The sequence below is a fragment of the Nesoenas mayeri genome, assembly GCF_963082525.1.
Source record: "Nesoenas mayeri genome assembly, chromosome: 13".
NCBI classification, from domain to species: Eukaryota; Metazoa; Chordata; class Aves; order Columbiformes; family Columbidae; genus Nesoenas; species Nesoenas mayeri.
In genome coordinates this window covers 13,598,391-13,614,806 of record NC_137550.1, presented here as the reverse complement: position 1 = coordinate 13,614,806, position 16,416 = coordinate 13,598,391, and the positions used below count along the sequence as shown (strand labels likewise).

At 47.4% G+C, this 16,416-nt stretch overlaps 1 protein-coding gene across 1 annotated transcript in view; it reads right to left on the bottom strand.

The window, feature by feature from the left end:
- Positions 1-3,663: 3,663 nt before the first annotated feature.
- Positions 3,664-16,416, bottom strand: part of LOC308045531 (exocyst complex component 1-like) — a gene marked incomplete at both ends in the record, with an annotated part of 29,285 nt that continues 16,532 nt past the window's right edge. The window contains 8 exons of the mRNA XM_080352849.1: positions 3,664-3,819; positions 3,935-4,129; positions 5,056-5,255; positions 6,438-6,621; positions 7,445-7,685; positions 8,262-8,332; positions 8,657-8,767; positions 10,018-10,130. Coding sequence (XP_080208975.1) covers positions 3,664-3,819; positions 3,935-4,129; positions 5,056-5,255; positions 6,438-6,621; positions 7,445-7,685; positions 8,262-8,332; positions 8,657-8,767; positions 10,018-10,130 — 1,271 coding nt within the window. The remainder of the gene's footprint in view (positions 3,820-3,934; positions 4,130-5,055; positions 5,256-6,437; positions 6,622-7,444; positions 7,686-8,261; positions 8,333-8,656; positions 8,768-10,017; positions 10,131-16,416) is intronic.

Here is a 16,416-nt window from a genome sequence, read left to right as displayed (position 1 = left end):
AGGGAAGCCTAACACTCCTGCTGCCTCTTGGGAAAAGAAGTGGAAAATAAACCACCTCAACAATAATGCAGCAGAAAATGGCACAAATCAGAAAAATAGCTCACAACACCAGCCCCCTTTGGCCTTGTCATTTGCCTTCAAAGTGCTGGAAGTCGTCACAGGCCAGAGGGTGAGGCTGATGCCAGAGGTTCAAGGAGATGCAGCATGAGGGTACGGGGGACTCAGTAGCCTGGGTTTACAGTGAGCCTTTGTGTTTTCTCTCATGCTGGGTTCATATCCTCTGGCATTGCCCTTCTGCAGCGTGGGAACGGCTGGCAAGGAGAGGTTTCAAAGCCCTGCTGACACAGGAGTGAGGTCAGCATGAAACCAGACAGTTCGCTCATTGCTCAGTGCAGCCAGAGGAGCTTGCTTGGAGCAGGACCCCATTGTCCCCAAGCCCGAGCTGGGACTCCAGTGTGCCCGGTGACTGCACCAGTTATGGGGGAAGCTGTGAAGAGGGGCAGCAGAAAGTCACTGCTCCTCCTTGCTGCAGGTGGCGTTTGTGTTTAACAACCTCACCTCCGAGCAAGCCGGACTCCATCCCTTTGCAAAGTCCTTTCCACCTGGGGAGATTTCCACGTTCCCGAGTTGCAGAGTCCTCATGTCACAGCCTGCGGCTGCAGCTCCAGGCTAGCAAACCTTGCCAATAGAGCCCTCCCGTCTCACGTGAGAAAACAACCACAAGGGAATCAGACGGCAAAAATTGTTTGAGTATCTGCAGGATAGGACTAACAGCTGTGCAAGCTGGTGCCTGACAGTTCCCCGATGACTGTCCTTCTCCTGCTGCCTGGAGCCGAGCTGTGCGAGCAGCAGCTTTATGGGAGCATGGGGGGAAGGATCAACAAGATTAGAAACAGGAGCTCTGGGCACTGCTCCCCGCAGAGGTTGTACCTTGACTCAAAGGACCCGAAAGTGCAAATACACAGTGTTGCTTGAAAAAGCCCGGAAAAAAAGAGTCTGGATATTTTAGCCACATATGTCTCCCTTTGCAAGGGGCAGCTGTGTTAATGTGTTTTATTATAATACACAGTTGTGCTTGGTGCTCAGACTGGGGTGACTTACAGTTAAGAAGTGTATCCCTGGAGCAGAGGAGCTGGAGAAGCAGCTGCAACAGACTCCCTGGCAGTGGGCAATGCGCTCATTCACCTCTTTGCCTCCAAGTTTATTTTCTATCATGCAAATTGTTGATGTCTTATTGCCCTGTGAGGCACTTGCTGTCTCTGGGAGCACTGCAGCCTCCCGCTAACTGGTAAGAGATGGATGAGCTGTAAGTGACAAGCTAACAGGCAACGTGTAGCAAGGAGCAATAGCAAAGGAGGCTCAGGGTGATGTGCACAGTTTTGGGCACATTTTTGGACACCTCTTCCTGTAGATGTGTCCAAGGGAATTGTCTGTGGCCCAAGGCAGAGTTTGAGATTTGCTTTTTCTTCCTCTACAAAAACCAAATCTGTTGAAAACAAAATGGAGTTTTGAAAGGTCTAAATCTCTCTGCACAGTTAGTTACAAAGCATTAAGTATTTCAGGCTGTGGAAAAGCTGCCAGGCAAGTGGTTAAAGGCACAGGACATTCTGTGTTAAAATCATTCTCCGTAGACCTTTTCCACCCAAACTGCCCACATTTCACTGTGTACAGCAAAACACCAAACAAAACCAGAATTTCTGGTATGTGGCAAGAGCTGAAAATGTTTGTGTTTTTTTTGCCTCAAATGTAGAGAAAGGACATCTGTGGGTTGCTGTGGGAGAGAGTAGTCAAACTCCCTGTACCCTTTATGTACATACTTTTTGGACTTTTCTTCCCTGATTGTACAAGTTGGCCCACAGAATTTCCCCCAAAGCTACTTCATTGGTTACCATCTACTATCAGCTAGAAAGTAGGTTAGACAGGCTAATCCCGGGACATCCAACACCACCCTTGTGCCTTCTTTGTCTTGAAGGTCACTGTAAGTTCATTCACGCTGGAGAAGGCAGAGCTGGGTTGGAAATCCCACAGCAGGAGCTCAGCAAAAGGCTGTTCCTCCCCAGCATGGCGGGTGTCCCTTAAGAGTCATCCAGTGAGGGAACTGCCACTGGTCTCAACACAAAACAACAGAAAATAAGAGTACGCCAAGGCTCTGAATGGGGAAAGAGGCTCATAAGTCTGCCCTGAGGGCAATTATAGAAAACAGACCACATTTATTCTTGAAACACAGTTTTCAGCCCGCTCCTGTGGGCTCTGCAGCAGCTTCATGCCAGCTGGTCCAGAGTGGGGCAAGAAGGACTGAGAGGTGCTCAGCTCGTGCTGCAGCCTCACTTGAAGGAGACTGTCAGCGTTTGTCTGTCTGTCTGCCCCGATTTCACAAGACATGCAGGAGCTGACTGGCATGGTGATTCTTGCTGTCCTCTCCAGGTCAAGAGGCTCAGTATCTACACAGTGGGGCTGGCAGGCAGAGGGACAAGCAGCAAGTGAACCTCCCAAACCTTGGTTTCTAGGGAAGAATCCTAGTGTATTTTGTTTACTAAGACTCACAAAGTTGGTCCCACAGGCATTGGTAAGAGGATCATTACCACTGATGCCTAACAGGGCTTTGAGGGCACTAATTGGCCTTTAATAGCCTTGATGAGCCTCACCTGGAGGCTTCCACCAACCTCCATGGAACATATTTAAGCTCTTCTCAGGGCTTTCACTTCATGCCTGAGTTTTGGTGTACGGGTGCTGGTCTCTAGCCTAGTCCCAGATGTGCTTCTACCTGGCTGACAATACTGCTGATCTGGTCTTCAGCTTATAGATTGATATCCTGGTCCTGGACCCTGTGTCATCACTATAGGCCTGATAGTTATTTTGTACTGAATCAAAGAGTTCAGAATCTTCAGGGGCTTTTTTGAGAGAAGTTTATAATGGACAGTATGTTAGCCTCATGATTATCATCAAAAAATACACAGGCCATATGTTCAACAATAAAAATGTATTGGTGAATTGTAAGTTGCTATAGGACGTTCATAAGAAAATGAAATAAGAACAGGAATATCCCCAAGAGACCAGTTTGGATATCTATAACTGTAGCATTTGCTCCACTCCAGCTTACATGTAAGTAAATCCTTTCTGAGCTAAAACCACTAAAACCTTTTATACTAATAACTCTGAACTCTCATCTGTCTCTGTGGGTGAGCTGGTGGTGCATGTTCTGATACCTGGCTATAGTAACACTACACACATCTGGGTGCCTCGATGTGTTATAAGCCTTTTGTTTTAGCACAGGTTCACTGTGAAATCTAAGAGCAGATGAAAAGGAGTCAATTCCTGGAGAGATGATGGCTTTCACTGTTCAGTTGCACTGGGAAGCGGTCTGCTAGAAAGGTACAGCAACAGCACTCAATTTGATAGAAATTTGGGGTTTGGGAAGTTTTTTTTACTGGCTGCATAATGGTTTATTGGAGTGGAGAAGCCGTGGTTTGGGTTTGAGAACTCCACTTCTCCAAGGGAGACCTAGCTCAAGACTGACAAATTAGAGGCACTTCAGCATTAAGTTCAGGATGGAAGCCCCATATGTCAGACTTCAGCTTGGGAAGGGTTTTGAGTGTAGCTCCTTAAAGGTGTAGCTGCAGCCAAGGGTTCCGAGCTGCTCTCATCTTCCAGAGAGGGTTGCCTCTACATATTGGACAGAGTGATAGAGTTGAAGTAGCTCAGCAAGTCCTCCATGGTGAATTCCATGGCAATCCCTGACCCCGTGTAACAGCGCTGGATCAGATCCTCAAACTCCTGGTACTGACGTATGAACTCCTGCTCCATAGCATGCCACACCACCTGCGGAAAAGCAGATCATCAGCTCCCTTCATTAGCCCTTGACATCTATACATACTTTGCAGTCCTGAACCCTGAAAAGCCTCGTAGTACTACACCTAGATCACACTCCAATTACCGGTAAAAGATTTTCCTCTGGGGAGAGATACTTGTGGATTTTCCTGTAGAGGTTTTCAAGGGCTCTTTTTACTTCCTTGCCTGGGTATTTTTCAATGACCTTCCTCAGCTCTTGCTTGCTGTAGGCCAGCTGAAAGCTGACCTCTTCTTCTTTCACCCCTTGAGCCACACGGGCCTTCACCCCTTCAAAGAAGTGCTGGAAAGGCAAGGAGACATTCACTGATGAGCTGCCCTATGGTGGATGCCTGTGTCAGGGCTGAAACCTAAATGTATAAGTTGTTTTCAGAGACAGAAATGGGCTCCTACATTACTTAGGCCCCTTGGCAACCTCTCTTGATGTTAATGAAATTTGCTCGGATCTGAAGGGCTATGTGGTCTGCTAGAGGAGGCCATGTCAGGATTCTCAAAATCCCTGAGCAAAATGCAATCCAAGTATCCTCACAGGTTACTTGCTTTGCTTTGTTGTGAGCAAAGAAATTATACTTTCCCTCACAGAGGAAGGATTTGAAGCCATTAACACAGCTGGTCTTCCAGTCAAACCTACAAGATGTTTGACAGCAAAGACTGGAAACAGATTGAAAGTAACAGGCCCTATAAATAATTTAATCTGATCTCAATCTGTGAGGCATTTTAGGCCAGTGAGAAGAGAGAAGGAGCAGAGCGAGGAGAGGTCTCGGGAGCAGCCACCGTCTCTGGGAGATGAGGGAGGCCAGTTTAAGGTAGCAAAGCTGGATGCTCTTAGCTCAGTTAACGAAGCAGCCGCTTGGGAAAAGTGAAGCTGTGTTAGACTTATTAGTCCAGGCAGCCGTGCAAAAAGAAACCAGCATCTGCCAGACTCAGGCACGCAATCCAGAGCAGGGTCTGAACAGGCCCTCATGACACTGCAGGGAGCTGCAGAACTGGTACCAGCATCTGATGCTACTGAGCCCGGGTCTTGTTGGGGCTGTGCTCCATGTGGTCAGAGAACGTGTGAGAACATTGGGGGTGTGACAACACACTAACATAATCCCAGACTGGATTGGGGTGGGGGTGGTTTGGATTTGAACACCGGCTAATTAATAATTTTGGGAAGTGTTGTTGCCCTTTGAGACCCAGGTGAGGGTCAGTTTAACCCATACTCACGTTGAGCTTCTCCAGTGGCTGGCCCAGGTACTTGATGACATATTTCTCCATGTGCTCACTATACCTTTGCTTGGCTTCTATCTTCTTAGCCTCCAAGCAGTGGATCTTCTTTTGGCATAGGAAGCAGTGAATATGGTAGAAATTTTCCATCATGACCATATCTGTGTTCACCTTCAGGTTTGCTGAGGACAGACTGTTGACTTAAAAGAAATGAACAAATCAGGTGTGGGGAGAAGACCCTGCAGGGTGAGTCAGAAGGGATATGAGATACAGTTTGGTCACCAGTTGAGAGTTTAACCAAGAGCTCAGATGAGCATCATCACCAGTTGTTGTGCTTTTCAACCACCTTTCCTTGCAGAGCTTTGGAGTCATGACATTTAATAACTGTTTAACCAAACATCCATGTCCAGACCTGTTTCTGAGCTGGGTGCTGGAGCAGCACGTCCGCATGGCACACACTTGGCCTGCCAAACAGAGCCATGGGTCACCACGCTGCCAGCCACTTGCCAGCTGGTCTGGAGAGGGCGAGAGCTTGAGTAGCTCATTGTGCTTGCACAACAGAGAGGCCCCTTCTAGCTCATGGTGGTGAACATGTCATTAGGCTGTCTCATTTGAACCGTCTGACTTCTTCCATTACCAGAGGGAGAAACTATCTGCAACACAAATACTGATCCCTGTTCGTTAGATTGATTTGCTATCTCACCTGCTTTGCTGTAAACATTGCTGGAGCCTGGAAGGGGCTGTTAAGAGCTGCTATTCAGTGGGTCACTCCAGGCCCATCCACGGGTGGGAGCTGCCTCTCTACACCACCTCATGATCTGTGGTTTGAGGGCTTGGACTTGTTCCTTCTGCAGCCCCTCATGTCCTCTCCAGGCTGGGAATCAGGATATCTCCACTGACAGAGAGCTGTAGGCACCAGCTGGGACAACACAAGGATCTACTGAAGGCTGTAATACCTGCCTTGCTCTCCCAACCCCTCTCTCCCTACCAATGTACCTTGGTGCTTTGGGGGAAAGTTGCTCTTTGGCTGCTACTGCTCCCAAGACCTCTGAGCTTGGGAATCTGATCTGTAGTGAGGAGCTATTCCCTCCATAGTGGAAAAGGACAGATTGACATTAGATTCAAAGCTAAGCACATGTCTCAGCCATGTCACAACCAGGACCATGCTGGTGTGGCAGACACCATGCACCTGGCATGCCAGGCTCTCTGAATTTGTCTGGGAGTCCCAGGCACAGTGAAGGCAGTTTCAGCCCCAGGCAGTGCCCAGGGGGCAGGTAACCTACACATCCCCTCTCTGGTGGGTCGGCTGTTTGACAGTAACTCCTGAAGCTGCAGCTATGCCTTTATCTGAGTGATGCATCCAGTTGCCACTTTGTACTCACTGCTGCTGAAGACGCTGCTGGCCAGCCTGAGATGTGCTTTGTCCAGCTCCCCTCTCCGCCGAACTGTCCTGAACACCTCCTCCGAGAAGTTCACAAACTCCTCAAAGTGGATCACAGCGGTCAGGATCCCACCTTTCATCTTGCTGGGCACCTTTGCCTCCTCAATCTCTTTGCACAAGCTCCCCTGGCAACAACACAAAAGAGACGGCACTCTCAGATCTGACATGATGCCAGTCTCATTTTACAGTGGACTAAGGCACAGGCCATAAAACAAGCAAAGTAATCAGTTATGTGTACCACTTTCTCCATTTACAATATCTTCCATGGGAAGACACATGAGTTTCTTTGTTTGAGGCTGGATATGAAGCTGTGCTCGATGCTCTCCTGGAGCTGATGTACCTGGTCTCTCAGGCTGTGTGGTTCTTTGCTGCAATTTCCCCACACAGACACTTACAGCTCCTGGAGCAGGGGTGTTCACCACTGCCACTTCTTGCACTTCTCATGCTGGTTTATGAGCAGATTTGCTGCTTCAGGTCTTGGCACAAACATGGTTATTGTCAACATGTGGCTTCCCTTGACCTCAGTGGGCACAGGACCAGGTTTTTTGACCAATTCTGATGGGTTCTCAACCGCCCCACACTCCCCTCCCTGCTGCTTGGTCCTGGAGCATGTCCTGCTGTGACAGCAGGAGAATAGGAGAGCTTGGCTCCAGCCATCTGACGTGGTGCCATGACACATACAACCTCCCAGTACCGTATATGGGGCAAAAACCTTTGGTTTGACCATCCTGGTAAGAGGAGACACAGGTGACACTTACCCCACCTCCCTCACATAGACAGAGTCATTGATGTAGTGAGGGTCTAGTCCTCCCAAAACCAAAAAGCCAGATCCCTGCCTTATATAAACTTCTACTGCCTTCAATGAAGATCATGTTAGAAGCCTAGAAGATTCTGGAGGGAGTCAGAGATCACTCAGGTCTACTTGTTCTTACTCTTGCTGACACTCACAATGTATTTGTTGAAGCTGCTCTTGGCCAGGAGCAGCATGTTGCCCAGGACAGTGTTGAGGAAGGATGAGGGCAGAGCTGAGGAAGAGCCCCACAGCTCAAAGATGGAATCATTCAAGGCAACCAGGACCTGCAGACAGCCGAATGGGTGGACCTTATTGCAGACATCTACGAATCCTCTCAGCTCTGGTTCCAGGCAACTAAAGATCTCACTAAGTAGATGGGTCGTAGGTTCTTCTAGTCTTGGGGAAAAAAAAAGTAAGTAATTAAATGGAGAAGGGCACTGGCCACTGGCCCTGTGGCTGCAGAGGCCAGGGCAAAGCTAAAGAAATAACCAAAGCCTTCTGTATCACAGTATACTTGCTTCATCCTTCAACTCTTCACTGTCTCAGCTTGTGGAAAGATATTGAAATGTCCTGTTTTGCCAGCCAAATGAAAAATTTCAGTGTTTTTATGCTGATATTTTTTATAAGATTATTGTTTCATAGTATATCTTTATTACATTGCTAACAAGGAAACAAAACTGATCAAAAGATAGGCTTTTCTGTGAAACGTAAACCTCACCTTCTGGCCCACCCTGAAGCAGAACCACTGTGCTGGGGAGAGACAGAACCAGCAGGCTCTGCTCAGCCTCTCTGCACACCCAGCTGCAATGCCTCCTGTTTCTGTGATCCAGGATGCAAACAGATCACTGAGCTGACACCAGGGTGGCCAAGAGTGGAAAAAAATTCCATCTACCATTTCCTCAGGCAGTTTCTGTAGGACACTCCAGACCATGCCCCCTCAGAGCAGCCAGCTCTACCTCACCACCCACGTACTGGCTTCGAGGCTTGGCGCAAGGAGGGTCCTCTGGAGATGCCGTGCTCTCTGCTTCCTTAGAGGCAGATGCCTGAAAGAAAGAATGGGATGGAAATTATTTCTGCCCTCCCTCAGAGAGGAAAACTTGAGACCTGGGTTTCATTTCTTCTGCCTCATATTGGAGTCCTGTGTTTAATGCTCCTGTTGGAGCTATCAGTTAAGTGCAATTCAATTCTCTATCATCACGTCTTAAGCTCCCCCACTACCAACACCACTGACAGTTGCTAGAGGACAAGAGCCCAGGACACCTCAGGTATCTGATAGAGGTGAGTAGCCACCTCACTGTGTCTGTTGGGGCTTTTATCAAGCTGGAGGGGGGACGTGTTAATAGGACTGGAGTGGACATAGTCCTCACGCTTACCTGCAGGTCTGCAGCATCCCGGCTTAGCTGGAAGAATTCCTCAATGAACTGCTGCTCCGCGGTGCAAAGGGGTTGTAGCTCTCTCAGCACCTGTTCTAACATCTGCTTAAAGACCATCAGGCATGTTAGAGGCCCCTTCTAGCACACATTGAAGACAGCAGAGTAGATGTCCATGTCCACCTGAAGTGACATCTAAGCCAGGTCAGCAGTACAGAGCATCTCTGCTCCTGCCCCAGGTACACAGCATAGATCACAGGTGTCAAACGCAGGGCCCGTGGGCTGGATCCAGCCCCCTCTTTGTTTTATCTGTCCTGGCACTTTGTTTCCACCCGGCGGCAGTGTCAAATTCCTTGTCCCCAGGCTCCTGCCAGCGCTGGTCACTGTGCAGCGTGTGACATGCGTGGTGCTGCAGGAGGACGGTGTTCGAATGAGTTTGACACCCCTGCATTGCAGGATTGTCATTGCAATAACGTTATGGTTAGAGAAAACACCTTTTGGGATTTCTCTGTGCACAGAACAAATGGACTTTGGAGAAGAGGCCACAGCACAGTTTTTGAAATAACGTTGTTCTCTTTATTTGTTTTTCTCTGAGATATGTATAATTTTATATTGCATTATTTATATATTATATTTATATTTATATATTTATATTGCATTATTACGTGATGCCAGGGTCTCCCTCTTCTGCTCGTGCTAACAGGAATATTTCCAGTTGCTCAAGTGAAGTGTGGAGGAGTAGCATGCTGTAATTTCTACGGTGTTTCTGATTAGAAGTTGTGTTCATGTGTAACAGTTTGGAGGATGAGGAAAGAAGTATCAAAAAAAGCTAAAGGTTGCAAAAGAGCACCTGAATGTTTTATTCCTTTTTAGTTAATATGTAACTGCAGTTATTGAGTGGAAACTGTTGAGTTTCCACTAATGTTGTTGAAAATGGTGAAACGTGCTGTTGAGTTGCCACGGAGTGGAAAGAAGCCACGCACCATTTCTGATTCTGTTCTGAAAGCCTTTTACTTTCCCATTGCTCTCAAAACCAGTTTCACATTTAGTAGATAATTACATGTATTTGCTTTTGTTAACTAAAACCAAATCTAGCATTCAAAAATGCAAGACTTAAATCTGTTTGATTTCGGTTATATTGACCTTTTAAAACAGAACTGAATAAATGTAATTTTAGGACTGTATAAATAGTCCTGGAATCACATTCGGCTCTTTGAAGGCAACCACAAGGCTGATGTGGCCTCCGGCGAAAATGAGTTTGACACCCGTGGCACAGTGAAAGGACCTTGGGGTGGGTTGCAGCATCGGAACAGCCCCCACGGGACATGGAAACCCTTTGGAAAACCTCAGCTCCTTACCCTGACGATGTTGCCTTTGTCCGGTGTGTCCTGCAGGCCTTCCCGGCTCCCAGGGAGGCTCCATCGACACCGCTGCCTGCTCCCCATCGGCTTCTCTGCGCTTTCCTGAAGACCTGCACGGTGTGTTGGTAGGTGGTTAGACATCTCCATCCCTCCTGGCCTCTCCAGCTCCTTTGGTCATTTTAACAGACTTAAATGTCCTGTTTTATGTCTGATATTATGGATGAATTCACCTTTTTCTGTTGGATTCAGATATATGGGGGATGCAGTTTTTGGTCTCGTTTTTGTATTTGCCTTCCCATCTCTTTCTCTCTCTTTTTCATAGCTTTTTATTTCACTGTCTGTGATGCTTGCCCCTTTGCTATTTAGGGCTTAATACTAACTCTTGAGGACTGAGTAGTGGAAAATCATAAATGATAGGAGCATAAATGGGCAGAAAAGCCTGCAAGAGTTTCAGGAAAAATGTTGGTTGCTAAGTTTTGATGGTAAATTGCCATAAAACAATATCCAGGCAGGGTGGAGAATTGGCTTTTTTCCAGAAGCTAGCCTTTAAAAATTATAAACATTCACCTGGAAGTTAATATACTTTTCAAACATGATCAGTTTTTACCATACCGTTTTCACTGGGTGCCTGGCTTAAGTGGAAAAATTTATTTGAAATGGGCATTAAAAAAATCCTATTATACTCACTGAAAGAAATCAGTGGGGAAACATCCCTATTATTTTCTAATTAATTGTAAAAACTGGTCTCATTTCACTAACCCCAGAGGTCCCAGGTGAGTCAGGCCAGCTCTCCATTTCTCATAACATCCAAAATATCCTTATTCGAGCTACTACCTGTAGGGTTTTTACCTTTGGAAAGGATTTGTTAGATGCCTGACAGACTGAGCAGGGATGAGAGATGGCAGCCAGCGCTGCTCGGCCTTGCTAAAACCATGGAGAAAATTAACGAGCTGCTTCATCATCTTTTTCCCACACTTATGCGATGGGTGATAATAATTTCACCTGCTGCGAAAAGGGCAAAACCAGGAAAAAAATATCTCCCCACAGCAATCGGGGAAGAGTTTTATGAGACTGTAAATTTGAGTGTGGAAAAGGGAATGTGAAAATGAGGAGAAAAGATTTAATTATTGGCTCACAATTAATTATAAATAGCTTGGGATTTGCCTTCTAAACTCTCCCATAATACTGAAACAAGGCAATAAATCATCAGGTGGTATATTTAGAAGTGACCAACATAAATAATCCTTTATGAGGGCAGGGAATCAATCCTAAAAATTCAGTGCCACAGTAATCAGTAGAAAGAAAGAGACATAGAGAGCTCAAGCAAGCCTGGGATATTTTAAAGCAGGGATGAGGGACATTATCAAGCAAGCGTCCTTGCAGCCTGGGCTTTCATCCATACAGCCGCTCACCCCAAGAAGCAGCTGAAACATCAGGAAAGACCTTGGATGAGGTTCCCGCAGAACTTCATCAAAGCCAAACCTCCCCTGCAAAACAGCCTGACATCAACCAGTTTTGCAGAAAATATTTCAGCAGGAGTCTCTGGAGGTCCCTGGGAGCTGGGACAGACTGTGCTCGCTGTCAGTGCCCATTGCTGCCAAGCTCCTGCAGCAGAAGGACATGTCCATGCACTACCAGGTGCTGCTGACCCTACAGTAATGTGGCTGGAGTGTCAATGTGCTGCTCACATTAATGGTGGGCTGAGCATCCCTAGCCAAGCCTGACGTGTCCTCACCTGTCCCAGGCCTCACTCCATGATGCCAGCACACCCAAGCACTGGCAAAGCTCATCGCATCTCATCCTGGCCACGGGGGCAACACCTTTGGGTGATTTATCACGGTGCAGTAACAGGCTTGCAGCCATCAAGGTGTCCCGCTAGTGCTGCAAAGGGTTTCGCAGACACTATATTTTCTCCTGGGATTTTGATTACTCGCATTTTATGGGACTCGCATAGGCATTAAAGATAGACAAAGTACTGAGGGGAAATCACTGGTTTAACATTTACCAAAAGAGAATGAGGCAGACTGTCTGCAACATGTGCCGTACCCTGTTTGTTTCTTTTTTTTTTCTAATTTAATGTGTCTGTTTTCATAAAGGGCCTCTTTAATAGCAATCTCTGTCCCTGCAATGTCCCTCATTTTAATGGCTTTCTGAGCAGACCCAGCTCTGTGCTTTGGGAGGAGACAAACTTGGTTTTTTTTGTCTTCTATCACCCAGCAAAATTCAAGTCCCTCACTCAGAGCCCGTCAATCACTTTTCAAATAGGAACCAGGGCCTCTTTATCCTACACGCAATCTTTCTTATTTCCTTCTGTTTAAACAAAAGTAATCACCCCTCTTCACGAAATGGTGCTTGATCACATTATCTTATAAACCATGGACCGGAGTTTGCTTCCCCACTGCTAATTCGCCAGGTCTGCCTGCCACCAGTGTTTTCATCACCTCTTATCAGGAACTCCTGTTTTCAAGAGAGAAAGAGCATGTTTCTGCATGAAACGCTGTGTCCTGGCATGGAGGAGAGGAGCATTATATTTTTGTAACTATTTGTTTTGCCCAGTGTGGTAGTTGAGACAAACCATACACCCCTCTCTGCTGGGCTGGGTGCAGGAGCTGCATGGTGAGCTGGTCCCAGTATGAGTGAGGCAGAAAACAGCTGGAAGTAAACTTGCCCTAATTAGAATATCTCATTAGAACAACTGCTTTGTGGTGCACACACCCCTTCTTCCAAGCAGGGTGGGCAGTGCTGGACATCTGTAAGGGCAAGACCCAGCATTGGCTTGCAAAAGCATGTGAGCACTAGAGACCCATGTGAAATGGACATGTCCTGTCCCAATACGTTATTGCCAGCTCTGACAGCCACCCCAGGGAAAGAATCACAGAATGTCCTGGGTTGGAAGGGACCACAAGCATCATTGGTTCTAACTCCTGTCCCTGCACAGGACACCCCACAGGTCACCCCGTGTGTCTGAGGACATTGTCCAGTCTCTTCTTGAACACTGTCAGGTTGGGCCATGACACCTCCCTGGGGAGCCTGTTCAGTGTCCAGCACCTCTGGGTGAAGAATCTTTTCCTCATGTCCCACTGACCCCCCCAGCACATCTTCTGCCATTCCCTGGGCTCTGTCACTGTCACAGAGAAGAGCTCAGCCCTGCCCCTTCTGTTCCTGCTGAGGAACCTGCAGCCCATGAGCTCTGCCCTCAGTCTCCTCCAGACCGAACAAACTCAGTGACTTCAGCTGCTTCTCATACACTTCCCCTCCAAACCCTTCACTGACTTCATAGCCTCTTCTGGACGGCTTTATATCCTTTTCATACTGTGATGCCCAGAACTGTACACAGCGCTCCAGGTGAGGCTGCACCACAGATTCATAGAATCATTTCAGTTGGAAGAGACCCTCAGGATCCTTGAGTACAACCATAACCTAACCCAACTCTACCACTAAACCATGTGCCTAAGAACCTCATCTAAACACCTTTCAAACCCCTCCAGGGATGGTGACTCCACCACTGCCCCGGGCAGCCTGTTCCAATGCCTGACAGCCCTTTCCAGAAAGACTTTTTTCTTAATATCCAATCTAAACCTCCCCTGGTGCAACTTGAGGCCATTTCCTCTTGTCCTATCGCTTGTTACTTGGGAGAAGAGGCTAACACCCTCCATGCTACAAGCTCCTTTCAGGCAGTTGTAGACAGTGATAAGGTCTCCTCTCAGCTCCTGTTCTCCAGGCTGAACCCCCCAGGTCCCTCACATGCTCACAGTGCTGAGTAGAGCGGGACAATCACCTCCCTCGCCCAGCTGGAGATTTCCACAGACAAGGCATTTCTGATGAGCCAGAAAGTAAGCACAGGAATGGTGCTCTGTTCTTGACCTGGGTCAATACATCCTCACGATGGATCATCACCAGCCCACCACTGTCAGCTTGAATTCAGGTGTCCTCCCTGGTGTCCAGGTTGCAGCAGCGGGAACTGCCGAAGCATTGGAAGGGTGGGGATCCCAGATCCAACCAGCAATGCACCGAGGACTCCAGAACTGCTGTGTCCCTGGCACCTCCAAGAAGGGAGGAGGACATTCAGGGTGACAACGTGTATTGTAACAGCCCCGTGGGAAAAGTGTCTTCCTTCACAGTTCTTATGAAATACTTTCCTTTTTCAGAAAGTCCATTTCTCAGTATTATCCTGAGATGATGATTACCGCCACATTTTATTTTCTTGTTATCTGCTTGCTATAGGCTTTCCTGAGTCCTCTGGCATCAGTAACAGCTTGTAGCAACAAGTACAGCAGGTTAATGGCATTACACACAAATAATTTCTTATTACCACTCTTCATCATATCCCTTTCATTTAATTGCCTGTTACCTTGTTTTTAAATTACAAGGAGAGTAATAATGTCCTGTTGACTTTTCCTACACAACTTACTTTTTGACCCTTTTTATCGTGTCACTGCTTTTCTGCCAGAACTAGGAGAGAGATTTTGATTCCTGTTTTTCCCTCTCTTGGTTCCATAGTTTGCAAATCATTCTGGTATGGAAAAATAGGTTTCTGCTGACTGTAAAAATATTTCTACAAGAGGCTTGCTTTCTCCATTTCTAGCAAATTTTCAAAAGGAACATTTTAATTAAGGATTAGTATCTGAGTTTCTGCTTTCTATTTCTGCCTTTGAAGTGGATAAATTTTTGAAAATGACAAGTACTGGGGAGCAAAAGCCCAAGTGTTTTCCCTGTTCTCTTTTTTCTAGTGACAAAAGACTATTTAGGTGAAGCTTGCTAGCTTGCTTTCCTTCTTTCCTTCCTTCTTTCCTTCCTCTTCTTTCTTTCTTTCCTTCTTTCTTTCTTCTTCTTTCCTTCATTCCTTCTTTCTTTCTTCTTTTCTTCATTCCTTCTTTCTTTCCTTCCTCTTTCTTCCTCTTTCCTTCTTTCTTCCTCTTCCTTCCTTCCTTCTCAGGATTTGTGTGCTCCATTGCAGGTACATGTACACTCCCAGCACTGCCCATCCTGGTTTGGTCCCGTGGTCCTCTGTTTTCCTGCTACATGTGGCTGAGTGTCTTTCCTGGGGGAACTGGCAGTGAGCAGTGAGGAGCTGGAAGAGGAGATGGGTATATTGGGATATGGCTGTGGTGCACACCTGAAAACAGGAGTTGAGAGGCGCTCCGGTGTCCCTCTCTTCAGTCACAGCCTCCAGCATCTCAGGGTTGCAAACTGTTGCTGTTGGCCGACTGGGGCAGTACTGGGATCAGCAAGAGGGTGAGCAGACCCAGCACTCAGGTCCACTTCTTGGTGCTGTGCCACTTCACCTCTGTGAGGTGGGAGCTGCTGCAGCTGCCCTGATGTAGAACAAAGCAATGCGCAGTGCTCCCCCCCGCAGGGATGCAGGCCAGTCGACAGCTGCAAAATTTGGAATGCAGAGGAAGCTTCTTCTGTCACCCCAGCATGGGAAAAGCTGACAGAAGAACTGTCCTGTCCCTGCTCATGTGCAGGCTGCTGCTAGCACAGGCTCCCTCTGTTCCACCTTGGGACTCACCAGGTTCTGCATCCACAGAGCAGGGAGATTACAGCAAAACACCCAGGTATTCATTCTGTCCTTAATGGGCAATTCTGAAACAGAACAAAAGGGCCCTGGAGAGCCACAGGAGTGGGAACCACATGCAATGGTCTGATCCTGCACCCTGGTGAGCTCCAGGGTAGCTCCCTCCAGCTGCCCGTGGCTCAGACTCTATAACCATCCCTTGTACCCCACAAGAATGACATGGGCTTCACCCCAGAAGATGAGAGGTGGGAAGATATCAGGGCTGTGGTCTCAGATGGCCAGGGGCTGTTGGTATGATCACTGCTGTGGGTCCAGTTCAGCAAGTACAGCAAGGCTGAGCCCTTGGCTGGGATTCTTCAGCCACCAGCCCCATTTCCTTCCCAAGGCTTCATTCTCTGGCTCTGGGGTCTGGACATGAATTGATGAAGTAGGTGCGAGGCTGGAAGAAGCTGTGCTAACACTCTGATAGACTAAACACACCATGAGAAGTGGTTTTTGACATTCAAGTGTGGCCAAGCTGGCATGGAACTTTCCATTACAGAGCTTGGTTTTGCTGAAGGAAAATGTGACTTCTGTGCAATCAAAAACTTCCAGAGGAGACAGATCAGTTTCTCTTTTTATCTTCAGAAACACCTGACTGGAATATTTTGAGTCAGATGCAGTGATTTCTGTTGAAATGATCACCTTGGGACAACACAGCCCCACAGTCAGCTCACTGTGCAATCATTCAGCTCTCACAAATATTGCTATGAACACACTCATGTCTTCAGGGACAGGCTTGGTGCCATCTCCTTACAGGGAAAAGAGTGTCTGAGGAGTCTGTGACCAGCTCTTCTTGCATGAAATATGGACCAAGAATTTGCCAGGCGGTCTCATGT